The sequence below is a fragment of the Varanus komodoensis genome, unplaced genomic scaffold, assembly GCF_004798865.1.
Source record: "Varanus komodoensis strain SLA01 unplaced genomic scaffold, ASM479886v1 scaffold19, whole genome shotgun sequence".
In the NCBI taxonomy this organism is placed as follows: Eukaryota; Metazoa; Chordata; class Lepidosauria; order Squamata; family Varanidae; genus Varanus; species Varanus komodoensis.
In genome coordinates, this window is record NW_025335550.1 from 22,907,788 (window position 1) to 22,934,667 (window position 26,880).

A 26,880-nucleotide genomic window follows, 5' to 3' on the forward strand; every position below is an offset into this window, starting at 1 on the left:
ATCACATGATACCCCATCATGGGTAACTAGAGATGGTGGGTTACTCCTTTGTCTGGACCTGAACTGCTTCCTGCAGAATGGCTTTTCTGGGGCAAAAAGCCACCTTGACAATGCACTGTTTGTTCTGTTGTGTCCACAGTGAGTTGCTATGTCATCTGAACCTCAGAGGCCAAACCCATTGTAGGTTGAGGGAAGCAGCAAGCGAGCTGCTCAGCAAGGATGAAAAAACCCTTTGCAGCTCTTGGCAAGCTTGCCTGTGTTGTCACTACTGACAGCCACACCACTGATGTCCAAGCAGCACTCTGGACAGGAAAATATATTCAGATTTCATGGCTGTATATTCCCTGCTTTTTTATTTAAATTAGATGTTTTCAAATAAAATATGTTTTTTAAAAAAATCTATCTGAATATAGTTTTTTATTTAAGATACATTATAGTCCAAAGGTTATCCAACATAAAATAAGGTTTAGTTTTTAATTATGTTGCATGAGGCTGTATATTCATGCAATATTTACATTTTTTGGTAAATGAATTCTATTAATCCATTCATAATGACATGTTTTTACTGAGGTTTCTGTAAGAATATTAGGCATTTTTTTCTTTCTAGAAGTTATCACAAATTGTTGGTTTTTCAGTTCTCAAAACTGTGAACTTGGTGCCTCTTCTTCACAGCAAAAATGTATAGAATAAACATACCAAGTTGAGAAAAGGACCTTAATCCAATTATTCCTTTGCAAATCTATACACAGAATCAACCCCTTGCTTCCTAAGTGCTAAGTTTCAAAAATTCAGTGAATAGAAGAAGATTGTTGAGAGTGGAAAAGATCTGCATAAGAAGCTAAGTGTGAGGAGGGAGGGGCAAGCAGTAACAAGGAATGTGAAAACTTTTGAGCAGAACAATCCACAAGTCTTTGGATCTTTTTGTGTATAGCTTGGGGTTTATCATATTATTCTTTCACTAGAGGAGAAAACCTATAATGGCAGCAGACCATAAAAGAGACCCTGTTTGGGAATATCTTAATTAAGTTCCTCTGCTTAAGGGTAAGGGAGGCATGTGTGCAAACTATGTAGAAAACCATGATTTAAATCTAGTCTTACTGTCTTGTGGTTTAAATCAATTTATCTATTTTATTCTGATCTATGTTGTAAGCTGCCAGAGATGCAAGTAATGGACGACATACAAATGTCATAAATAAATAAATAATCATGATTTGAATTGATTTAAATCAAAGCTACCCTGTCTGATGGCATCATTCACAACAGAGATGAGATTTAAGCCTGGTTCATATTTCAACCTCATAGCCAGTATGCATGGCTAGAAACATAGGAGTTAAATATAGCATAGATCTAAATTGCCTGCTTCTACCAGTAAGAGGCTATTTTCCCCAATAGCCACCAAAGTTAGCTAAAAGTCAAAAAACTGTACAGAGAATTCAATTTTGATAAGCCTTTCAAATAGTTTTTATTCTACAGTTTCAGAATTTTATTCCAGAAATCATTAAGTATGATTCCATTGGTTTTGAAAGATAGATGGCACAGTCTTTAAGAATGCACAGAAAAAGCAATTTTTCAACATGATGCACCTTGATTATCTCTAGCATTCCAATACCCCCACCCTAGATTTAATTTTAAAAGTCCTTGAATTGCCAAATGATCACATCGGTTCCACATACTGCACACCATTACAAATTGTTGTTGCTTTGCAAAAAATCAAAACAAAACAAAACACAACTAGACATATCATGAGTTTTAAAGTATTTACCTGGAGAGTTTTCCAACAGCTGAATAAGCCATTGACAGCAATTTGGGGTCCTTGAATCAGGAAACAAAATCAGGGAAAAGAGCCATATGAGAGAATACACTTTCAGGTTTCCTTATTTATTGCAGACAATTATGTTTTATTTTATATCTTCTGGTATTGTTTCTTTAAAGCATTTTCAGAAAACTACAAGTTCCAGAAATGCAATGATAATCTCCCAAAGTAAGCCTCTTTAAAAACAGAAAAACTGATGGGGCTGTGTTCCACACACAGAGATATCACAGCATATGGCAGTAAAGTTACTTTAACACCTTTTCATCAAGAAGGAAAAAGGAGCCTTGGAAAGTGTGAAACTGCAGATACATTCAGAAAGCATGCAGCAACAGCCTTGAGAAGCACAATTCCACATATAATCTGGATCAGTGTAATACATTTATTAGGCTAACTCAAGATCACAACTGTTTGCATACTTTCAAGATCTTCAGATCTCTTTATCAGGCGAGATGTTATAAAGACTGGGGATGGTGAGCAGGAAAAAAGGACTTGAAGTCATGAAGTCTGCATTATTGTGGGAGAAGTCTGCAGACATTCAAATCAGGCTCTACAAGGTAATGTGATGCACCTGGGGCTCCTTGTAGAGTTGTTTACTAATAGAGGTAATGAATCCTAAGAGAACACAATCTCAATTTCATATGGCATAAAATTCTCCACTGGCAGCACTTTGCTATTGTGAAACTTGAAGAATGCTAAAGTTAACATTCAAAAGCAGGATTTTACACTGTAGAAATTTTTTATACCAAGGATTTGGTATTTTGGATTTTATACCAAGGGATTTTATACAAGCATAAAAACTTACAAGAATAAATTAAATACATGTTTCAAATAAACAAAACCAGAACAAATTGATGGATTATAAGCAATTCATTATGTGAAAAACCAATGCTGCATAAATGTATATTCTAATTAATAGTCAAATTATCTTACTCTGAGTAAATAATACATATACACCATATATTCAGGCACTTGTATGAAATACTTCATAAGCAACAGTGCAGCTTAGAACACAAAGTCACCAGTTAACTATACTAAACAATGGAGTGGTACTGCAGACTACACAAAAATATGTTGTGTAAATCATCATAGTATTTTTAACGAATAGCAGTATAGAAATTCTTAAAATAAATAATAAATATTCAACAATACTGAAGAATAGTGGGTTATCTTAAAGTGTGGCTAATTATCAATATATTATGTATTCACATACTGTAACAAACAATCTAGAATGTGATGATGTTTCTATTCTTCAGAATTCTTCAGAATTTCAAAACCACTGTTTCAATAAATACATACAAAATAATGGTAAATTTCATTTTTAAAAGAAACTTAAATCATCCTGAATGTACATAGAACTGCACTCAAGGGTATATCTGAAAAGCCCAGCAATCAAACCCACACCACTTTTCAGATGTAGTAACTCCCTCTAATAGTGAAATCAGGTTTGAACAATGAAAGAAATCAAGCCAAAATGGAGAGAAATGGACTTACCAGAATGCGTAGAGAATCCTCAACATTTGAAGAAGTATAACGTTCTTTTTAAAAAAAACTTTAAAGGGTGGGGTGTAGGGGAAAAAACACCAAAGTCCAATGAGGACTCAACATGCTCAGTAGCCACAGAAAGCTGTGAACTACAAAAAAAAAAAAAAAAAAAATGACATGACAAATTCCACAGTAAAAGTCACTCTTCTGAACTCACCTCTTTATATTCATTAATCAGTTTTGTCAGTCCATTCAGAAGCATAGGGCCTAGTGGCTTGATCTTACTGTCTGGGCAACTGCAATTCAATGCATAAAAGAATAAGAATTTTCCATGTTTTTAAAAGTTTCCTTAAAAAATAATTATGTAATTCCCTTCCAAAAGACTTGTCCAGCCCAGTTACTGCTCAACTTTTGACAGGCAGTACAAACCTGACTCTTCAAGGAAGCTTTTGAATGATACTGTTGTGTTATTAATTTATTTTTCCAGACTTTCCTTTAAGGAGGGTAAATGGATGTTACAATTCAGAACACCCTTCCCAAGATAACTGTTGTTTTTTTGGTATTTTTATATCATTCCTGGTGTATATGCTTATTTGGGTAAATAATATTGGTTTTATGTATTTTTCTATATCTTTCATGTGTTTATCTGACTTTAAAGTTACATTTTGGTTTATTTACTATGGCTTTATTACATTATTCACCTGTTTTCTTATTTACAAGCCACCTTCAAAACCAAAAGTATGGGATCCAAAATTATTATTATTAAAATAACTATTTCTGATAATATAACATCATCTTGGAGGTTAAGCAGGGTTGGGTCTGGTTGAAATCTGGATGGGCGATTTAAATGTTGTGAACATTTAACAGTTTCTGAAAGTTTCTGCTACAGGCAGTACAGAAATGCAAGTAATAACAATAACAACAACTACTACTCAAGTCCATGGTCGCATACACCTATCTTTCTTAGTTTATCATTATATCCCATTCATAATGCAATTATTTAACTGCAGTTTGACAACCAATGTTACATTTATGCCATTAAAATGCTGCATACTTACATTACACAAATATGGTGCACAAATTGAAGAGACAAAGTTCGCAATTTTGCATTGGTATTGGCACCAAAAAGTCCGTCATAGACAACCTAGCAAGAAGAGAACAAATTAGAAACAATATTATTCCTTTTCCCAATAGGTACCATAACAGTAAGTATAATTATAAGATTAATGTTGATAGACTTTACAATTTCACTTATAAATTCCTCTCACAATTTTCTGCAATCCATTAAAATCTAACATCCTTCCAGATCAGTAAAAAGATTATTAGTACTGATACATGAAAAACAGGAACAGAGGAAGCTGCCTTCTACAGGGTCAGATGACTGGTCCATCTAGCCACTGCTGTTGAAATTGACTGGCTGTAGCTTTCCAGGATTTCAGATAAGAATGTTTCTATCCATACCTAGAATGAACCTTTGGACCTTTGGCATACAAAGCATTTACTCAGCTATGGAGCAACAGTCCCTCCTCAATTGCAAATATAAATCACACCTAGGAAAGTTGTATCAAATTTTATGTTTCTTATAACTATACCACACAGAGAGAGAGTGAGTGTATCTTTTTATACTTCATGCAACTATTTTGTTTAGCATTCAAGTGCTCTCAGTTGGGTACATGCGCTAGTGTGGAAGTATGGAAAACAACAATCTTGGTACCTTTAGAAACGTTTTTCAGAACTATTAGCATGCTACTCTAGCTATATAAACTGCATACTCCATGATCAGAGATACATTACTTTCCTTGATGTAAAGCAAACTTCCCCAACTGGGTGCCCCCCAGAAGTGCTGCCTGCAGTTCCCATTACCACAGCCAGCAAGTGGTGGGATTTATAGCCCACACATCTGGAGGGCACCTAGATGGGTAAGTCTGATGTGAAGGGACAGGGCTAGGCAGAACTGGATTCTCAAAGGTCAACAACTGCTTTACCTGAATGTTTGCAGGAAATGTTTCTGCAGCTTGCCTGGAACGCAGAAGATGAGGGACAATTTTTAACTTCACCCGTGTGCTGACTGGATCACGTTTCAGTTCTGGTTTCAAAACGGCCCCCTAGTATAAGCAGATAAGAGTTAATGGGAAAACATACATTTATTGAGGGTTTAATATCAGTCACATTTTTTTATAATTTAATACAAAGGGCTATAAAAAGAAGAGAATGCATTTAATTTGCATTCTATTAGATGAATTCATTCATATAATGCAAGCATGAATAAACTACTGACAGAATGCAAATAGGTATCAAATAAGGCATAGCTTAGCTCATCCATAGTTCCTGCCGGTCTTGTCTCAGCAGCCAACATGATGGGGCAAATGCTAAGGCCCACAGGTCTAGTGCTATCCATTGGCATCCCTTCCCTTTTTTTCAATTTTGTTTTTTTTACTGGCACTAGTGCTATGAAGAAAAATCCCAACCAAGGTTGGTGCCACCTGCATTTCCTAAGAAGACTGAAAGAAATGACAGCAGCTGGCACTCTACTCATAGCTACAGAGTTCAGGACAGAGCACTGCTGACCTACTCCCCTAGGTAAAATATTTTTACTATTTTCAGTCACTGCCTGTTAAGCTAATTGGGATGTAGTAGAGGGAGAACAGGTTGACAAGCCAAGTGGGGAGAGCAGACAGCAGATCTCTCAAGGTTTCCTCAGACTTGCCACCATCCCTATTGAGTGATAAACTGAATTATAATTTTGGCGTCTCTCCTCAATATCAATAACTTCATCAATAATCAACCACAAGGTAATTTCTTTTTGTTTTCCTTTCTGACACCAAAAGCAGGCTGTAGTGGCCAGACCAATGGCTGTATGGGATGACATTGTCAGCTGGTTCCTTAGGGATGTGCTGCCAGTGCAGGGGCATAAGGGAACCAAACACAGAATCCCACACCCAAAAGGACATGGCCTTGTTCCACATGGATAACATCCACCCATTTGGCCACAGCTGCTGGAAAGTACAGACCAAGAGCATTTCTCAGAGATGGCAAAGAGTAGGCTGCTCTGGGGGAAGGCACAGTTATTTCTCCCTATCCTGGGTTTTGGTACCATGGAGGGAGCAGAAGATGGGTGAATATTATCTATTATAGTCTAGCCATATCTTTAAATATGTTTGATGATATAGAAATCTATTAAAAAATTAACAGAATATGTGGAAGCTCCAGGGAAGGAAGGGGTAGTTGTTGGGCATCTTATCCCCACAACAGCAATCCTGTGAGGTAGGTTGGGCTGAGAGTCCGTGACTGGCTGAAAGTCACCCAGCTGGCTCCATGACTGAGTGTGACCTAGAACCCAAGTCGCCTGAGTCCCAATCATGTGTTCTTACCACTACACCACACTGGCTCCCTTTATCAATTAAGTCACATTTATGGAAATTGTGTAGTTGACACTGGTGGTGTGAAAACAATATGGTTAATACATTTGGTGGGAATGTCCGCTACTTAGCTGATTTGGGAAAAAGATCATTAATTGCACATGTTGTTATCTTGTTACCCACTAACAGTTTTGCCTATTTGTGTAGATGTATATATAGATTTTAGACATAAAGAATTGGTTCAGAATATATTGACTACTGCCAAGATTTTGATTTATAGACACTGGAAGAATAAGGCTATCCCCAATTAGAAGTTTGTTTATCATTTGAAAGGCTGAAGGTGATTAAGTTAACATAATATGTCCATTTAAAAGAAGGTACATAAAAGACTGCCTGTTTTCCCAATGCCTGACACCCCTTTACTGTAGCAGCTAGCCACAATCTTGCTCTAGGTTTTAATAAAATGATTTTATTAATTTGGTCTGTTTTTAATGTGCTTTATGTTTATATGTGTTCATAGCTATTTCTTTCTTTGGGTCTTTTTTTAGAAGTCTCCACTTTAAAAAATATAAACAAATAACATGGTGCTGTTCACACTGTATACAAGGGAAGTGAACACAGACATCACAAACAAACACTGAGAATTGAGTTCTTAAAAAAAGAAAAATGGTGGAATATAAATGTAATAAATAAATATTTGATTCATTCATTCGGTTTCTCTATTTATTCAGTTTATTCTCAAATGTTCAGTTCAGAAAAGTAAAATTAGAATTCTAAAAGTAAAGCTCCAAAATCCCACCATCACCCACAAATCAGATTCTTGGAGTTTCACTACACATCCACATAGTTAACCATTTTCCACAAACTAAGAAGTAGACCTTTTTGTTGAAGGTGACTTATAGTTACTATTTTTAGTAAATTTAAAGAAACAGAACAAAGAGCTAAGTGCAGTGAAAACACTGCCCCATGCCAAAAAGAAATGTAGGGAGAATAAGTAAGGACACTGCCAATGAAGGAATGCTTCCCATAACAAGAACCTCCCCTGCTTAAGATTCTACTCCATGCAGCTTCTGTAAACAAAAGAATGATACTTCAAGCCAGCATCACTGTTTTGTGAGCGGAGGCACTTAGACACACAGAAGGGGGTTGTTCATTTTCACAGCCTCCCACTCCAATTCCCATGCTATTCCAAAAGGTCTCCTCTGCCTTCAAAGATTTCAATAAGGACATGGAGATAATTAATAGCAAGGACATCTTAAGCACAGTTATATGGACAGAAACCCTGCTGAATTCAGTTGAACAAACTTTCTTATAAGCAGGTTTGGATTTCAGCCTCAATTTCCTAATGTATTTCTAAAGGTAATTGTTCAAATATGAAGACAACTCCATTAGAGAAAATATTAAGCCTAGAAAAGGTTTTGGCAAAATGCAAAAAGGAAGTTCTGGGCATGATCCCATACTACTGGATCAGACTGAACATCTGTGTAGTCTAGGATCCTTGAAACACATCTATTTTGAAACATATTCAAAAAGCCTACCCATGTGAATTTGGCCAATGAAAAATAATTGAAAAATACAGCAGAACTGTCACCCAATTATGGCTGGCTGCCTATTGGGGAGAAGCAGCCCCTTGCTTAATTAAATTCTTTCTTCTTCACTTGTAGAGTAGTGAAAAAGAAGAAACAGCATGGGCAGCAGATAACTCACAGCAGGGCCCTGATCACTATTACAATATTATAGCAACAATAACAGCAAATTTAAAGGCAAATTGTAAACACAACACATGCAAGGTAATACAAAAATCAAGAAGTAACGTATCTCTAGGAAAACAAATCTTACCTCCTTGGTTTTTAGTGGTATGTCCCCAAGGTACACTTTGTACAGCTTGTTAATGATGGCTGGATTATTCCAGTCAATTAAGCTAAATAATGTTAAAAGGATACATATGTGGTAAGTAAGGTAGTGGACACAAAGTCAATTTATTGCCAGCAAAGCATTACTTTCTCTTCCATACTATTATACACACCCCACCCCATCCTGGGCTTGTCAAACAAGTAGTATACCAAACAAGAGAAAGCTGGTCTTTGGAACTTGTAAAATTTGGTACTCACTTGACAAATACTTTTTTTTTGCTGCATGATTTCTACCTAGTTTATTATTACTCATCAGGATTTTAAAAACACATATCAGAAAGACATTTATGTTTATAGATGACAAAGACTGATGGTAACAAATGCACAGTACTGCCTGCTTTGCTTTAAAAGGAGCGCAATACCAGACCCTACCAAGGCAATTATGTTTTCTAATAAGCTACAGCAGAATGCATCTAAAAAAACTACGGTGAAGATCCAAAGAATCACCCAACTGGTTCCCAAAGCCATGTAGCACCCTTCCCCAACCAGGGGCTCTCCAGCCATTTTGGACTACAACTCCCAGCTTTCCTAACCATCAGCAACACTAACTGGGGCTGCTGCTGCATAAAGGAAACTTCAAGAACAGTTTGCAACATAGCATGAAGTTCTGCTATTTAAAATGTTGCAATGGTTAAAAATCCCACAGGACACAAATATATTTCCTTGCCTAAACAGTAAGATTCCTGAGGTGGTATTTACCATTTTTGATGTGTGTGGACTTTGCTCTTTCTGTATAAAGTATGCTTTAAATTCCCACAATTCTAGGTGCAATGCTCAAATTTGTATGCACTGAATTTATTTTAATTCCCCTAGCTGACAATTCCCCCTTATCCCTGTTCCTCATTCTGTAGAATAGAATGGAAGTAGAGTTGGAAGGAACCTATAAGGGCATTGATTCCAACCACCTGCTCCACTTTGACATGTGGTCACCCATCCATCTGCAGGCCCATACCTTGCCAGGTTAGCAAAGCTGACTTGACAAACTAGCTTGATGTAAATCTATGCAGGACAACGTTTGTATTCATAGTGATGGCCATGGATTGTTCACAAGACACAACTTTAACCCTTTCTTTGTTGGCGTAAAACTCTGGGTTGTTTCCTCTCAGTAACTCAGAGCTCTGGATTCACAGGTGCATCCTTGGTTCTTTACAAAAGCAGGTATGAAGCAGAAATGGCAAAGCAGCAGGAAGCAGCAAACCTGATTACTTCTAGCTATGGGATATTTAACTCTTAATTGATTATGATGTGAGAAACAGGTCATCATCTCGTAGTATCTGAACATCTTCAAAAGAACTGGTGAGCCCTAATTAGCTTATTTGATCCCGTTAAAAACATTTTGATTTTCCATAGTCATCATCCATTAATATTTTATCCATTACATTTTTCCTACTGCAATTTACTTTACCAGTTTATAGAATTATACTAAATGCCTCAGTAATGAATTCATAGTATTTTCCTATTTTTAAATGTAGGAGCACAGGACCATAGTTCCAAGCACATCATCATATGAAGGCTGGGCTGGCAGCAGTATGAGCCTAACATCTTTTACATACAAATCTGAGGCTCTCAAATTGAACAATGAATTCCTTTACAGATGCATGCTTTTCCAAACTGACATGCCCAACATCACCTCTCAAATTCCAGACCATTACTGAAATGACAACACCAAAAATCAAAACAGATACATGCAGTTACATCCAGATTTAGTCATCTCTACAAGGAACCCATTAAGTTCCATTAACCTCGGTGAGTCTACTGTATATATGAGTAAGCCTGGGTCTAACTCGCTATGAATAAATTGTTTGAGAAAATTGGGAAACATAAATTTACTTCTCAAAGAATGACACATGCTAAAATCCCAGAAGCACATTTTTTCCAGTCAGAATCTGTTTTGTGCAATCCATCCAACATAGAAAATCGCTAACATACACAATCTTATACCTCCCTCCACAGACTCAGTCAATAACACCTGAATACAGGTCTTTTCTCATCAGAAAAATTTAAACTGCTCATTTCACAGTGCACACCCTGTCACATTCTGAAAATCAGATTTTCTACTGTGCAATTAATGCCCAAGAAAATGACTCTGAAATGAATAATCTTATACTGAGTAGTGTAGGAAAAGCAAGCCTCTGCCAAGTTAGGATAATGAATGATTATCATCCATTCTAGCGCAAATGTTTTTAGCATTTAGATTCTAGAACATATGGAAAAATGAGATATCAGAGTGGTAGAAATGGCAGCAGGCAAGATGGTCTTACAATAAGATGGCAGCAACAGTTCAGCAAATGCAATCTCCAGTATATGTCACTATAACAGCAAACAATGATTGCAATAAAGCAAAAACAGTCCAAGAATTTAGCACCACTTTCTATGAAAAAAAGAGAAACCCTATTCAAAGTTTTCAAAATAACATGTGATTACCTTTGCTTGCTTTTCAGTTCAAGATCTGCTGCAGTGGCTACACTGTGCCGAGTGTCACTGGAGGCAATAACCAAATGTATGACAGCTTCAACTTCAGGCACTTGCTCAGCCTCAATAAACTTCACAATGCCTAATTTACACTGTCCATCAATGCAGAAAAAAGGTCAGTTAGGCTGATTGAGCACATGATCTAGAAATGGCAACAGCTAAGATTGGGACTGGATAAAATGAATGACTAATTAAAAGGTAAATGTCCTTCCCAACTTCAAAATATCACCCTTCCCGAGCAGAGTACTACCATTAACACAGACAATGTAGCTAGGACTAGAATAAACAAACTTCCACACTTCTTTCATGTATGGAAGAAAGCAGCTGCCCTCAGAGAATTTACACTAAACTTTCAAAATTTTACATCTTACACTGTTGTGTTTCTAACTAGGATCATGAGTAGTCCAGGCTTCATATCTAATACCTAACCAAGGAACCAATTCAGATAAGAAAATCCGGCTGGGTGGCAGGGAATATGCAGCAGTAAATCTTTAACAGCTGAGTTAAACATGCATTCGTTTGGCAATTTTTAAGAAACAAAAAGTTACCCTTTTGTACTGCAATGAATTTGGCTTTACCTGTTCCAGCTGTTCAGGTGTCCATGGGCTGTCTCCAATGACCCGCTTGGCTGCATAAAAACTCATCCCTGGAGGAGGCTGAGGGATACCAGAACCTCCAGAACTACTTGATGAAGAAGAGCCCTGTCCTGCTGGCACACTTTGGCGACTCTGGGATTCATTCAATACATATCTAGAGAAACAGGAAAAAAGACAAAGCTTTAAAGGGGAAATTCAAATCCCCTATGTCGAGGTGAGTGAACTGGTAGATGGTTCAGTCCAAGAACACCAGAGATTATGCCAAAGTGACAAGTTGTACAGAGTGAAAAACCTAACCAAGCACAGCAGCCCAACCAGACTACTGAGTCATATAATCAGTTAACTGCAGCACCCCATCTGACCATTTACTGTGGTGATGAAGAACAACCTGGCATCTTCCTCCTTCAGCAAGATCCAAGGAATGTATTTCATGACTGCAGATTGTTTAACCTCCAGTAGGCATGTCACCCAGGTTTGGACGATGCAGCAAGCTGGGCCTTGGTGTGATTACATAAATTGCATGTAGCACACATCATTTAAGACACAGTGATTATGCAAACTAGATCAGTAGCCCATCTTGACTGCTCTATACGCAAGAATGCAAGCAAATATGTAAAGGCCAAAGCTTACAAAGAATTTACTCTGCTACCAAAATACATTACAACAAAATATGCTACTTTTTTTTTTTAAAGGAAAACAGAGTTTTCAAACAATGTTTCAAAAAGAGGCAATTCAGGGAGACAAGTCCAACAAACGTTTCCTGTGGAAAGGGCTCCTTCTACTGGCTGGATAATTTTGATCCAGAAAAGTTTTTCTCCTGACTTGAACAGGGAGAAGAACTTTGTCAATTCCTTCCTCTCACTGTGTGCCCAGAAAATCTGCTCCAGAGATTTAGAAACTTCTGGGAGAGTGAGAAAGGGGATACTGGTGTCTGCAGAAGGAAGGTGAATACCACATCCTCAACTTACTTCTGTCATCAAGAATGTTCTGAGCAGAGCTCCACCAAGGAACACTCCTATCAGAATAAAAACTTTAGATACTCTAGATTGCTTTTGTAATGAAAAACAATGGAGGCAATTAAGCTGTTTCTTGAGACTGTCAAGTTCTTTCCATATATCAAATGCATGTTATATAGGGGTTCATCAGGACATATGTTAACTGGAATCTTTCAACTGAATTATCTCAGCGTCTACTGAACAAAATGGGCATGTTCAGACTTCGCAACAACCCACTCTGGCAGAAAGCCAGACCACAACCAACACTATACCTGACAGCCAAAAAGGATCACTGTGTATACCCACCCCTCTCTCCCCCTTGGGTTTCCTGTGGGTATCTCAGGGATATCACACCTCTACCTCCTTGCAGCAATCTCAAGCTGTTACCAGCATTCCATGGCTTTTTTCTTACTTTTAACTTTTTTCAGGTATCTCAAAACCTGACTTGACAATCTTTTCAATACCTGTTTTGACAGCCACTGATAGCCCCTTTAAAGTGCCCAAGTGATATACTTGATGGAGTTGTCAGTACTTGGCAATTAAAAACAAATAAACAAACCTTCAATGTATGGACATTTTTCTTTTTTTTTAGTTTTTCTTGCCACATTTGTACAACTAAAGAGGTGCAAAGCTCCATTTGTGGGGAAGCCTCTGCTGCATCAATGTTCTAGTGGGTACATGCTGTCTAAATGTACCAAATACAAGCCCTGGACACTGACCAGAGAGGCTCTGGATACATTTTTCTTCCCTTTGTTTTCTCTTTACTGCTGCCAAAAGTCAAGTTATCTAGGGAAAGCAAAGGCGTGATTTTCACTTGCAAATGGGATAGTAAGATTTATATCCTCTTGACTCCTTTGTAACAAAACCCATTTTTCTTTTCTCACTAGACTGTCCTAAGAAAGATCTCACTAGTTGTTTCTGAGATTCTCAGTTCTTGGCAATGTGTAAAAGTGTGAGCTAACTCCATTTAAAATCCATAAAGCCTCTGTGTGTCAGAGTTAAGAAACTATAGGGAAGCCCTGTCAAGAAACCCCTTTTAAAAAGAGCCAGATTTTGACAGCCAGCCAAAAACCTGGAAATTGACCTAGCTGAGAGTTCCAAATGCCACATTAACAGTACTGCACACCTCCACAATTGCACAAGTGCAGCAAGAAAGAGTTAGCAATACTGCAGGCATATTTTTTTTAAATTAAAAAATTAATGATTTCTAACCATTAACAGCACCTCCAAAATGCCACTTGGGCACTCTGAAGGAGCTGTTAGCATCTGTAAAAATGAGTGATGTGATGTCAGCTGTCAAGTTGGCTTTACAATTTTGACATAAAAAGGTAAAGGGACAAAAAAGTGGTGAGCAAAACAGCTTGCAATCACACTGAGAGATACCCAGCCAGTACCAGTCTCCCCAAAGTGCCACTTGGACACTTTAGTGCAGCTGGCATTGGCAAGTGTCATGCCAAAATCAGCAAGCATGATAAACCTCTCTTCTGCTGTTGCCAAGTAAGTCAACAGACAGTTTCTGCTATCCACGATGGACTTGGTCACTCAGATTTAGACAATGCAACAATCTATTGTGGTACAACGACGTTAGAAGATCCCTTGGATTGTAAGGTTGGCTTGTTGCCCTCAAATACTCCCCAAAGAGGTCCGCCTGGCACCATCGTTACTGGTTTTTCGGTGCCAGGTAAAGACCTTTTCATTTAAACATCATTTTAATTGTTAAAATATATGATCTGGCCAGGGCAACTTCTTCTTCCTTCTCTTTTCTCCTCCTATATTCTTTATTTACTTAATTTATACTGTTAATTTTAATTTTATATTATTATGTTTGTATTTCAGTGTATTTTTTGTATTTAGTGGCAATTTATTATGTTCTATTGTATTTCAATGTATTTAATTGTGCTGTAAGCCGCCCCGAGGCTTCGGCAAGGGGCAGCATAGAAATGTTATAATAATAATAATAATAATAATAATAATAATAATAATAATAAGCCAACTTTCAGGAATCAATCCAGGTTTACATGTTCTGATAACCCACCGTAGATAACAACCCACGATGGCTGAAAAGTAAACCAAATGGTAATGCATGCACTAATATTAAGAAGTCATTAATGCAGTTGCACAAATTTCCTCAGATTGATGGGCGATTTAACCCACGAATAACCCAAAGTGTTCAGATTCACATGTCACAGTAACCTATGAATGAGCCAGTCAAAAGCTTGCACATTTGATAAGAAAGCTGCCTGACAAATCTAAGGGGTTGATTAACCCGTGATTCACCACCACTATGAACCCTAGTGGAATCTTTCCTACCAGTATTTGCAGGCTTCTCATGCTTGGCCTGGTCTTGCAAACAAGCTGAGCCAAGAGGAAGTCTGCAAATATTTGTGAAATTAAGGTTGTGCAATCAGCAACGTTTTTCCTTATCAAGTGCACCAGCACAAATGTCTACTGCACCTGGCACAGCAGGATGCCACAGAAGAATCCTGCATAGGGCTCCATTCCAGGTGTGCCATGTGCAATCAACTTCCTTCTGCATCATCTGCAGCAGGCGAAACAGTAACTGCACATGGCATGGAAGAATGACACTGCTAGTGATCACATGGGAATTCACTTCTAGTGAGTTCTGTGTGACTGTTAGCAGCATCTCTCTGCCACCCCACATATAATAGCCACTTGACCTGCAGTATCTGACACAAAAGAGGGATCCTGCTTGAGCAGCATGTGGGGCTGAAGTACTGGTAGCGTTTGCCAGAAGCTCAGACTCTGGGCCACTGCAAAGTGGCCCAGAGTCCAGGGAGCCTAGCCCAGCTATCAGACAGATTCCCACCCCTAAATGGATTTCTTACACATTCCTACCAATACTTGTCAACCAGATCCTTGTGTTCCACCAGCTTCTGCAGCACACATTGCATACCTAGAATAAAGCACTTTAACTGCTTCAGCTACATATAAAGTAACACTGATTATTACTAAACAGGGCTTAGTAGAACTAGACCCTAGCAGAACTGCTCAACATTTCAAGTAACTTCTGTGTGGCATAGTATCCATAAGAATCAGTACTGATACATTAACTTCAGTTTATAATTGATCTAAGTTAGAAAATAAGGTTTCATCCCTCTTTAAAGTATTGATCTTGTTCAAGGAGAATGTTAAGGCCCATACAGCTAGTTAGGGGATTTAAACATGGGACTCTTCCCCACTTCCCCAACTGCTTTTCTGCTCCATTACTTACCCATAAGGCATAAGGAGGACATCCAACATAAAATCCAATAGCAGCTGTACAGTCTTTGGTTTCTCAGCAAGATTAAACGGAGATGCTGCTTTCAGAGGTTCAACAGGATATTTCATGTGAAAAAGGGTTGGTATTAGAAGGTGCATTAGGCTGAAAAACAATTATATTTACTGCAACTATTTAATGAAACAACAAGATGCCAATTGAATTTTTACACTAAGCAAATTACCATTGGTCAAGCATGCCTCTGAAGCTCACCTTCATAATATATCTGTTTTCACTGGATAGTAATCACGCTAACACTGAAAGTGAAAACATATCCAGTAGGATAGGAAAGTGAAGACTGGCCCCCTCCTCTGCAATGGATACCCATAAGCTTCCATGTTTGGGGCCTTATGTTCATCATCATAGAACTGTAACCTAAATCTGATGGTGATTAGTAACTCTGCAAGTTAGACCCCACATTACAATTTATCTACATATTGTAAGACTGTTGCTTGACAATATTTAAAATATTTAAATACTGTAATAACTCTGGGACAAACTGGCTGTTTTCACAAATGACAAGCTAGACAATCTTGCAACAATAATAAAACAATCTTGGCTTATTGTTTTTTTCTGCTTTGCTCCACCCACCAATGGGAGCAGCTAACCTAGCCAGAATCAAAAAGCCTATGGTACAGTTTAAACTGGAGCTCTTGATTTGTCACTCCTGAATAAGCCAGAAATCATAAACCAAGAGCAAATCCTTGCCTGCAATTCCCAATTGTAAAGGCTACAAGCTGGAAGCATCAGTTCAGCCATGATTAAGCTTTTGGATCCTGGTTAGTTTACCTGATATCATGAAAACAACTAAATGCAACAGCACAGTTCATTAACAATAAGCCAGGATTCTCAAAAATTATGGGTTATCATTGTTTGCAAACAATGGTCATAGGCTCTGTAACCTTAAGAACAAACTAATTCCAATGCTTACATTTCTGAAATGGCCCAATACACAAAAGAACTCAAGTGCGACAACTAAAAAAAGGAAAAAGTCCCAGTCTTCTCCCTGACATGTTTACATGTCTGCGTGCAGAGAGCATTTCAAACTGGAAAACTTTAAAACAATATTAGCTCCCCACATATGTAATCTCAAATGGCAGTCCCAGAATGCCAACTGCGTATGATTTTTATATGCCATGTATCTAAGGCATTAAGTACCATCAGCTCCAACAAGGGAAATCAATGCTTGTAAAACTGGACAATTAAAATAAAGGTGCGAAAAAGGAAGTTGTGTGCAAAGGATATCGTACCTGTCTTGTTGGGGTTGCGGTTTTCCTTCCATTGCAGTAAGGAGAGTGGGAGCCAGTTCACATTGTTTTTCCACAGGTAAACGAGGGTAACCCATCTTAACGTATATTATTGTGAAATTCTGCAACATAGAAGATACACCTACATAGCACCATAGCAAAAGAACAGCCCTCTAAGACAGAGGAGAAAAATTATTTTAGCCCAAGGATTAAAGCTTTTGGATGCCACCTTCCAGTGGACAGGACAAAACTCTTACCAGCATTTTTTAGCTTAAAGATATTTCTGTCAGTAACTAAGCTTTAACTTTCAGCCTTCCAAAAAGGGGGAAATAAAAGCTGCACAAAAGCTGGGAAACAGTCAGGGTCAGATTAACATGGCTGCAGGATGGAAGAGTGGCCCTCTGGAGAACCCTGAATGGCCAGAACTGGTCCCCTGGTGTATCAGATCTGGCCATTGCGCCTGACGTTCCGTACCCCTGCCCTAAGACTTCTGCATAAACATTTAATAAACTTGTTCTTGAAATTCCTTACTACTGGTTCCTGAAATTTCCTTACTGTTGGCTTTAATTTCCATAACTTAACCACCTTTATAAACTTGAATGACGTTATTGAAATGTACTCTAAATTGGCCTGAGTACAGCAGCTCACCTCCTAACAGAAGTGGAGTTCATTCTTCTGCACCCCAGTGACTGCACTGTCTTCCAGGTAAAACAGAAGGTTCTGCTTTGAAGACCTTAATGAATAAGGCCTGTTATATTTAAGAGATTGCTTCCACCTCTAACATTCACCACAGTCTCTACAATTTACTGGAAAAGCCCTCACTACTACGAGCTAATTGTTTGAAACAACAAACAGATATTTTCTGGTCACTGCCTAGTCATTTTCAGCTTCCTATCCCAGTGACCCACCAAAGCATAATTGCCTTCTTGATTTTGTTTTTTAATCTGAGATGACCTTTGGCAATGGAATCAGATAGGCTATAAATCTAAAGAAATTAAAAAAGATAAATGCCAGCAGCCAAATTCTTCAGGAAAACTTTAAAATTCTACATACATAGAGAGATATTTAGAAATTAAGGTTAGCAAGCTCTTACTAGATGCTTACATATCTCCTAATGGGGAAGGGTTGACGCTCATTAATAGAGCCCATGCTTTAGCTGCAGAAGGTCCAGGTTCAATCCTCAGCATTCCCTGGTAGGACTAGGAAAGATTCTGTCTGAAACCTAGGACAGCCATTGTATTCAGTGTAGGCAGCAGTGACCTAAACAGACCAATTGTCTGACTTGGTATAAGTCAGCTTCCTAATGGAGTCTTCACCTAGACTGGGCTTGATTTGACAGCAAGAGAAATATTAAAGGTTATACATGAAAAACCCTGGTAACAAACATTCAGTATATGTTTCTTCTATCTGTTCCAATGACTTAAATGTTAGAGGTTTTTAAAATAATAAAACTATGTTCATGAAGTTACTGAATGACATTTCTAACTGTAAGAGATCTTCAAAGAAAGTAAGCACTTACTGTAACAAAGGACACTGCAGAAGGATCTTGATACTGCACCAATAAGGTTTCCACTGGAAGCTGAATTTTGGGTCGACTTTTGATACGTTTATTCAGGTGAACCAACAGTTCCATAACCTGAAAGGGAGGAAATAATTCTTGATTTTACTGGTTTGGATCCTATACTTACACCTTCCAAAAATTTAAAATATATTGAACTAATAATGTCTAGATTATCAAGAGAACTGCTATCAAATACGCATATACTATATATTTCTTTCATTATAACCTCTTCCAGAATGAGTTCCATTTTGCATATCTTTTGCCTATATACATGATGAAACCAGGGAGATAAGCTGAACCTGAACCAAAAAGTGAACCAAACCATTATATTTTTCTGAACCAGAAAATAACACTAAAATAAATACATGTAATCAGCTCAAAATAGAAATTTAACTTTTTTAAAAGCCTGAGATGATGGTGCACACATTGATCTGGTTCGCACATAACAGCAGCTGTTCAATCCATAAATTTGTCAGGTCTGAACAAGAGCAAGGATGAGCACTGTCTTTCACCCACATGCCACTTCTGCGTACATCCAGTTTCTTAACACTCCAAAAACATATTATGGACTCAAAATCTGGTTTATTTGACCCTCAACTACTCAAAGTTCAGGTTTCAGACATTGTATCTAACAAACCTGGAATGCAAGAAACTGGATGCCAAGAAATGGCGAATGCATAAGAAGCAACAGACTTACTTGTTCCTTGCTTGCTCCCTGATAGCCCAAGGATTGTCATGAAATGTGAACCAAGTGACTGGCTTTGACTGAGCTAGATCACAAGCCTGTGAGAGAATGTTCGACATTTTGTATCTCCCGAAGCTTTTGTACCCAGAGAGTCATACATACCTTCTTACGTACTCCTTCCTGTGTACTAGAAAGTTTGAGAAGAACAGGGGGCAGAAATTTGGATATAATACTCTGTAATTGCTCATCTGTTTCTGCATGCCCAAGACGTAAGAAGACACGTTCAAGCTGATCTGTAACAAAGTAAGAAAGACTCATTCAGAACTACAAGTCTTTAACAAATAGTAAAACAGCTATATCCCAAGCTCAGTTTTAATTCTTAGTATGTTTCTAACACAATCTGTTTTAATAATGCTTTCAACATAAAATTCCTAAAGCAATATGATCATTCTGCTATACTGATAAGTTACCTATAAATAATAGAAACTGTGCAAACTTATGAATATGAATAAATGTGGCTGAACACTATATTGAAAAAATTCTCAAAGAACATAGTCTCTTTACTTGATATATTAGCTGTTTTACTAATATATACTTTACTGTATTCACCACTAAGCTTAAAGAGACTATATTTTAGTATTGTTTAACAAAGGGTTTTTGTTGTCAAGACTCCTATTTGTTTAAATATCTTAGCATCCATCAACAACAGTGCCAGCATAGTATCCCACAGAACTGAGTGCAGATATTGAATATTAGAGAAATGGAAGATATTCCACTGCACAGCAGTCATACTCTTCAATACCATATAAAAACACCTGTACCAGAAGTAGAATCACCAATTGTCTTATTTGCTTTAAGTTACAGCTAGTCTGATCCTAAAAGTTAGTAAGGATAACAAAATGTTAAAAATATTTTAATTACAATGATTAAAACCCTTAACTTTGTCACACTTATCTGTGGACACCAAAAGCTATAATGAAGAAAAGCATATTACACTGCTTCAGGAACACAGGTTGTTAAAAGATTTGACCAGCTATTCTGAGAAAACCCCTTCATCAATAGGCGAATGATAATGTTGCAAGCATTTCCAAATCATATTTTGCAATCTGTCACCCAACTTCAGCAATGCATCCTCCTTCAACCTCTTCTAAGCCATTCCTCCCTCTGCTTTTCCATGTATTTACCATGGTTCTGTGTTAGATTTATACTGATGTGAACCACAGTTAATATCAGAAAGGGAGAGGTGAATTGCTCTGGGGAAGTGAAAAGAAGAGCACACAGTTCAGACAGTGGCTCCAAACTGGTATCCACATTTTGCAAAGCATCTGTATCAGTTTGAAAAGGCTTGCTCAGCACAGAAGAGGAAACCACATGGAAAATATACAAATGCTGAATCTGCTTTCCGATCCTATGTTTTTTGCTTCCTTTGCCCAAATCATGACATTTGCCAAAGCTGAAAGCTTTAATAGTTTTAATTGATGTATTAACTGACTAAAGTATTAGTTAATGAATCAAAGGGTGCCAATTTAATTCAGCTATGTCAAAAGTGAATGGCATACTTTATTTTTAAAAATGAGATCCTGGTGTCTTACTTTAATAGGATCTAAAAACAAATGATTCATCCATTTAAATATTGATAATCAATTTTCTGTTCTACCTGCTCTAGATTGCAATATTTGGTTCTCTAGAACACTGAAATACCCAACCTACTTAAGTTCAAGCTCTTCTCCCATTAATTCGTCCTCTCTGCTCAGTTTCCAACTATCACAGTCCCTCCACAAGGGAAGTAACATACTACTTTGTAAAAAGAAGATGTTCATTCCTGGGCCTAGACAACCTTTCCCTAACCAGGTACTCTTCATACAGTGACTTAATACTATGGGAATATTTCACTTTCCCTATATAAACACCAGCTTAGACAATCTGGTATCTGCAATCCAAGTCATGGTTCCATATATGTGATTGCTAGTGACTGCCATCAATTTAAGTGTGGCAACTGTTGACTACCCACTTCTTTCAGAAAGCAGAAATAAATGAGATACTTCTCTACTACTTGTTCCATTCGTCACAGTCTTGGAGAGAAGTGCAATACTGGAGGAAGATCATAAATGTCAAGGCACACACTTGCTATTTCTGGCCCACTCTTCCTTAAATGTTCTGCATGTACTCAAACCAAGGATGAGAATAAACTGAAAACAAAAGCTATCCATAAAACTCTATCAAAATCTGCAGGCCAGGGAACTGTATAGCTAGATTATTAGTAATAACATATTTTTGAGACTGGTAACCATTTATTTATGATAATATCTAAGACTTCTACAGTAACTGAGTATATTACCACGTGTAATCTATTTGTTCAAGATCAAGCATAATATTAATAATATAATGCTTGGTTAATAATAATCATATTTGATAAATATTAAATCTCATTACGGAGAAGCACAGGGAGTGTAGAGAATTGATATAGTTCTAACATCTGATAGTATATGTCTAAAAAACTAAATGTCCTGGCCATTTTTCAGGTGTAAGCTGAATGGTATATGAGAAGTGTAATTAGAAGACATATATGACTACAGTATGATCTCCACCCTTAAATGTTAATCCATTCCCAGTGCCATGTAATATTTCACACAGTAGTGTACAGCTGTCCAAAGTATTATATTTTTTCAAAAGCTTATCCTTTACTGTCTTTCTTTTTCAGGCTCTCTATATAAGTTGTTACCCACTTGTGTCACAAAGGATGGGAGAGGCCCAGTTCCTAGTACGAACTGAGCTATGCTACTGCAACTGAGTATTTCTACTTAGCATGAGCATCCTGCTTGGTCATTCCTCAAGAGTCCCTGATTTGCAAGACGTATATAGGTGTTACAGTAATACATTATATAGGTACTGCCAGCAAAGATGCTTCTAGGGGTATGTTGATATAAACCATGGATCAATCTGGGAGAAAAGAAGCACTTATTCCAAATTTCTGTAGTGAAAAAATATCATGCAAAAGGTTTGTAAATAAGAAAATCCACTCATGGATAGTAGCCACCCACCCTAACTTCCATCCCCTTCAACTACTGTTAACTCTTCCCCTAAGGCTTTAAATTAATCCAACTCTAGGCTGATAGCACAGTACTAGTGTAAGGGCAGATTTTAGCAGCAATATTATACAAAGAGACCGCTTGTCATCCCTTGCAAAAGCGTAAAGATTTACCCCAATTTTGAGTAACTCCTTTTTTCAAAGCAGCCTGTTCCATTTCGTATGCATGTGCCAATTTGTGCAGATTCATCTTTCTGTCAGCGTGGATTTGATTTAAACCAAATCTATTTAAATCATGATTTAAACCACTAGATAGTTAAGACTAGATTTAAATCATGGCTTTCTACATAATTTGCATACATCCCTGCCTTAACCTTAAGCAGAGGAACTTCAGTAAATATTTCCAAACTGGGTCTCTTTTACTGCTGCCATTATAGGTTTTCTCCTCTAGGGAAAGAATAATATGATAAACCTCAGCCTATACACAAAAAGATCCAAAGATTTGTGGATTGTTCTGCTCAAAAGGTTTGACATTCCTTGTCACTGCTTGCCCCTCCCTCCTCACACTTAGCTTCTTGTGCAGATCTTTTCCACTCTCAACAATCTTGTTCTATTCACTGAATTTTTGAAACTTAGCACTTAAGAAGCAAGGGGTTGATTCTGCATCCATAGATTTGCAAAGAAACAATGGCATTGAGGTCTTTTTCTCAACTCTGTATGCTTATTTTATAACATTTCTGCTGTGAAGAAGAGATGTGTGATCTCTACAGACACAAATTCAGTTTTGAGAACTGTAAAACCAAGCATCTGTGATAGTATCTTCTAAATTAAAAAATGCCCAATAATCTTGCAGAAACTTCTGTAAAAGCATGACATTATGAATGGATTAATAGATTTCATTTACCAAAACATTTAAAAATTGCATGAATATACAGCCTGATGCAAAAAACTAATCCTTATTTCATGATGAAAACTATAGTTACATCATTTTTCCCAAATGGATTTCATTTTTTAAAAATCCAATTTAAATAAACAACTCTGATTTAAATTTTTAAAATCAGCAAAACAGCAAAAAAAAAAAAAAGATCTCCCAAATTATACCACTGAAATTAAGAAAGCTTGGAGCAATCAGGAGTATTTTTGTGAATTCTGTTCAGCTCTGTTACTCAAGAAATTCCTGGGCTAGAATTCTTTGATTTTAAGTGCACGTCCTCTGAACGTGACTCTAGTTGGCAGATCTCATGCTTATAGTTAAAAACAAAGTGGTTTTGGCAAACCTGAGGTCTGTGCTAGTTTCGTAAATTAGTTTTGACCAATATTAAAAAGAAGGCATCAATCTGAAAAAGATGTCTAGATTCCAATTTTATAAGCAAAAGGAAGAACCTTGTTTAAAGGTAACTTATTTCAAAATGCATCAAGAAATACTGTATGTTGATCCTTAAAAAATTTCCCCCAAAGCCTGTCAGAACTAATTTAGCTCTTCTTGATTGTACTATTTCTACCACAATTTTCTGCTTAAAAACATATACAGCAAAATGAGTAAAATGGGGGTATATAAAGAAGAGAAGTGACAGGATTTCTTTTAAGATGACTAGAGTTAGAGCTATATAGAACATAAGCACAACAGAGTTTACATTCAATCTAAGACAGCCCAAAAAGAAGAGATAGGGCAAGGTGTGGACCTCAATTTTATTACCTATTTATTCTGTCCTTTAACTCTATTGTCAAAGCCTTCAGTTGCATGAAAAATAAATATTAAAAAGAAAATTTCACAGCCAAATGCCTCCCTAAAAACCTAGACGGGAAGGATAGCAGGTAAAGTTAGCCATACTACTAACAGAGTTAGGCAGTCCATCACATGCAACGTTTTGTAGGGTTTCACTAACATTGTACCTTCTTTAGTATATCAATATACTTTTATCATCAAAGGGGGATGCTCTGTCTCCAGCCTCAAAATATCTTCAGTCAGGGAATGCAGAAAAATAGAGCTATGATGGTCTAGGGAAGACTTCACATAAGAAATGGTTTTTAATGTGGACTCAAAGAGTTGCCAGTTGGTTTGATAAAGGAACACTGTTCTAAGCATACAACAGAAAACACAGAGCCAAGAGTTGAAGAATGACCTTACTTAGGATCCTTCTGATGCCTTCAAGTATGGAGACAGCTCTGGTATGCATCCTTCCTAAACCACTAGAATGTGAGAATCCTCTTACTCTCAAATGCAGCTCTGTCCTACAGAAATGAGCTGCCAGTTTCCAGAAAGGGCTACCCTGGGATGTCCCCTTGCACACTGCCCAGTGCTTCTTGTGCTTACGGAGCACTACATGAGCAACTGTGCTGCAACCATTCCCATCAGAGCCCACAGCCAGTGAGAATAGGAATAAGGACATTGTGGAACTATTTTTAAAATGGAGTTCATCATCAGGACTATAGAACCTAACCTTACTCAAGCATCAGTAGCTCATATGTCATATTCTCAAATAATGAAATACTATTATTGCAATTATTTTCCAGCATCATTTTTGCATGTAGTGGAGAAGAGGTGCATGGGTTTTTTTAAGTTGGGTTTTAATTAATGACAATGTATTGGTAGTACGTAGGTAAGAGAAATCTTATTCATATTCAAGCATTATTTTAAAGGTCTTTGTAAACTGTCACAAAGGACACAAAATGTCAAGGATGCCAACAGGTGTCGGTGACACCCACTTTTTGATTATCACAATAGATGTGTGCTGGGTGGAACAGGCAGCAACATATTGCCATTTGAGCACTGGGAAAATTTTGATTTCTTGTTTCAAAACTGTGTCCCCATGGACTTGCACAGAAATATTAAAACAGTAGAGCATGTATTGATTTTGAAATTTCACAAATTCACTGGAACTATAAGCACATTTTCCAGAAAATACTTAATGTAGAACTAATTCTTAGTCTTACTTCTGAGTAAACATGCTTCGGATTGAGCTGTGTGTCACTTTAACAAAGCCACTGTCTCATAGTCTCAGTCCCATCCATGTGTAATATGACACCAACCTATTGTATACGCCAGTCCTAAATGTACTGATATGTAAATTCTATGTATGTGTATCACTTTGCATTGTACAAGGTAATTTTTGTTACAGTGTGCTCAAAGGCATATTTTATGCTTAAAAATGCATGCTGAAGACAGTTTATAAGACAGGGTGTTTACTTCTGTGCTAAGCCACTCAGAAGAGGAACATAAAATAACCTTAATTTTTATTTACTCTCTTAATGTGTATATGTTTCATTGAAACATTTTGGAACAAGCATAGAGTCAAATCATATCATTTCAAACACAAAGAAATTAAGGCACGGAGACAAGGACAAGGGTTACCCAAGGTTCGGCAAGATTTATTTTGAAGACAAACCTAGAGATCTGAAGACTTTTATTGGCTCAAGTGCCCCATCCAATCAGCTCAAATACCACAATTACAGCTCAATCCTTTGCCCTTTAATTCAGAAATATGCATTAAATATGCATATATGCCTATGCATTTTAATATGCCTATGCATTTTAATATGCATAGGCATATATGCAGGCAGCTTCATCAGTATGTCTTCTGCAGCGATGAGGCAGAAACATGTGAAAACTATGGTAGTCATTTTCAGAGAGCCCAAAAGAAAAAAGAACACAGTCAACCCCATTTCCCAGCTTGCCTCAGTGCCATGAACTGCAGACATTTCCTGTCACTAAGAATCATTTCCCCGGCATGCCACGCCTCAGCAAGGCCTCCATCCCTTTAACACAAGCGGTGGGGAGAGGAAAGCACTGAATTTGGAAAGGCAACTCAGAGGAGGGGGGGCAGCAGCAGAGCACGTTAAGAAGCAACATGCTGCCCCTTGCACTTGCTGCATCTTTTCTCCGGAAAGATGCCCAGAGCTGAACGACTGGGTCTGTTGTAAAAAAAAAAAAGGGGGGGGGTCGGGATGGGGGCAGGGGCGAATGAACCAGAGCAGATTCGTTACCTCTCCCTCCGCTCAGGTGATCTGCGATTCTAGAAAGACTCCTAGAATCGGATATAAACCCGGAAAAGCCAAGTCATTACGGCTGCTCGGCCTGCCCTTTGCATATAATAATAGCCTTAAGAGAAAAAGAGGGGGGAAAGTCATTCAAATTGGGAGGGGGGGTTAAATTCGCATCCCCACAAGAGCAAAAGCAGACTTTTGCAAAACATAATGGCTTTTTTTTAATCCTTGTATGAACAAGGCACCCGTAAACACAACTAAAATCGGAGTGACTCTTACAATTTAAAAAAAAACACACGAAAACGAGGAAGGGCAAAGGAGAGAAGTAGGGTGTCGTTACATCTAAGTCACAGAGGGCTCGTTTTGGGGAAAGGCCCTCAAAGCACTCTACCGAGCCACCGGTCCTTCTGGAGGCTTTACTTCCAATTCCCGAAAATGACTTTGCACAACTGAGGCCTAAACGTCCGG

The 26,880-nt window shown here is 37.7% G+C and overlaps 1 protein-coding gene across 3 annotated transcripts in view; it reads right to left on the minus strand.

Annotated features, from left to right (window-relative positions):
* The window catches only part of ECPAS (Ecm29 proteasome adaptor and scaffold), a 70,732-nt gene that overhangs the window by 43,242 nt on the left and 610 nt on the right, over positions 1-26,880 (minus strand). The window contains exons 1-12 of one of the 3 annotated variants that reach the window (XM_044427573.1): positions 19,563-19,588; positions 18,674-18,790; positions 18,259-18,480; positions 17,158-17,276; positions 15,863-16,012; positions 11,618-11,789; positions 10,992-11,131; positions 8,494-8,575; positions 5,281-5,400; positions 4,354-4,439; positions 3,513-3,591; positions 1,763-1,812 (exon numbers count right to left, since the gene is read on the minus strand). In XM_044427573.1, coding sequence (XP_044283508.1) covers positions 1,763-1,812; positions 3,513-3,591; positions 4,354-4,439; positions 5,281-5,400; positions 8,494-8,575; positions 10,992-11,131; positions 11,618-11,789; positions 15,863-16,012; positions 17,158-17,276; positions 18,259-18,303 — 1,043 coding nt within the window. In that variant the 5' untranslated portion in view covers positions 18,304-18,480; positions 18,674-18,790; positions 19,563-19,588. Of the gene's footprint in view, positions 1-1,762; positions 1,813-3,512; positions 3,592-4,353; positions 4,440-5,280; positions 5,401-8,493; positions 8,576-10,991; positions 11,132-11,617; positions 11,790-15,862; positions 16,013-17,157; positions 17,277-18,258; positions 18,481-18,673; positions 18,791-19,562; positions 19,694-26,880 lie in introns of those variants that run through there. The other 2 variants (XM_044427572.1, XM_044427574.1) reach the window with 2 other exon arrangements.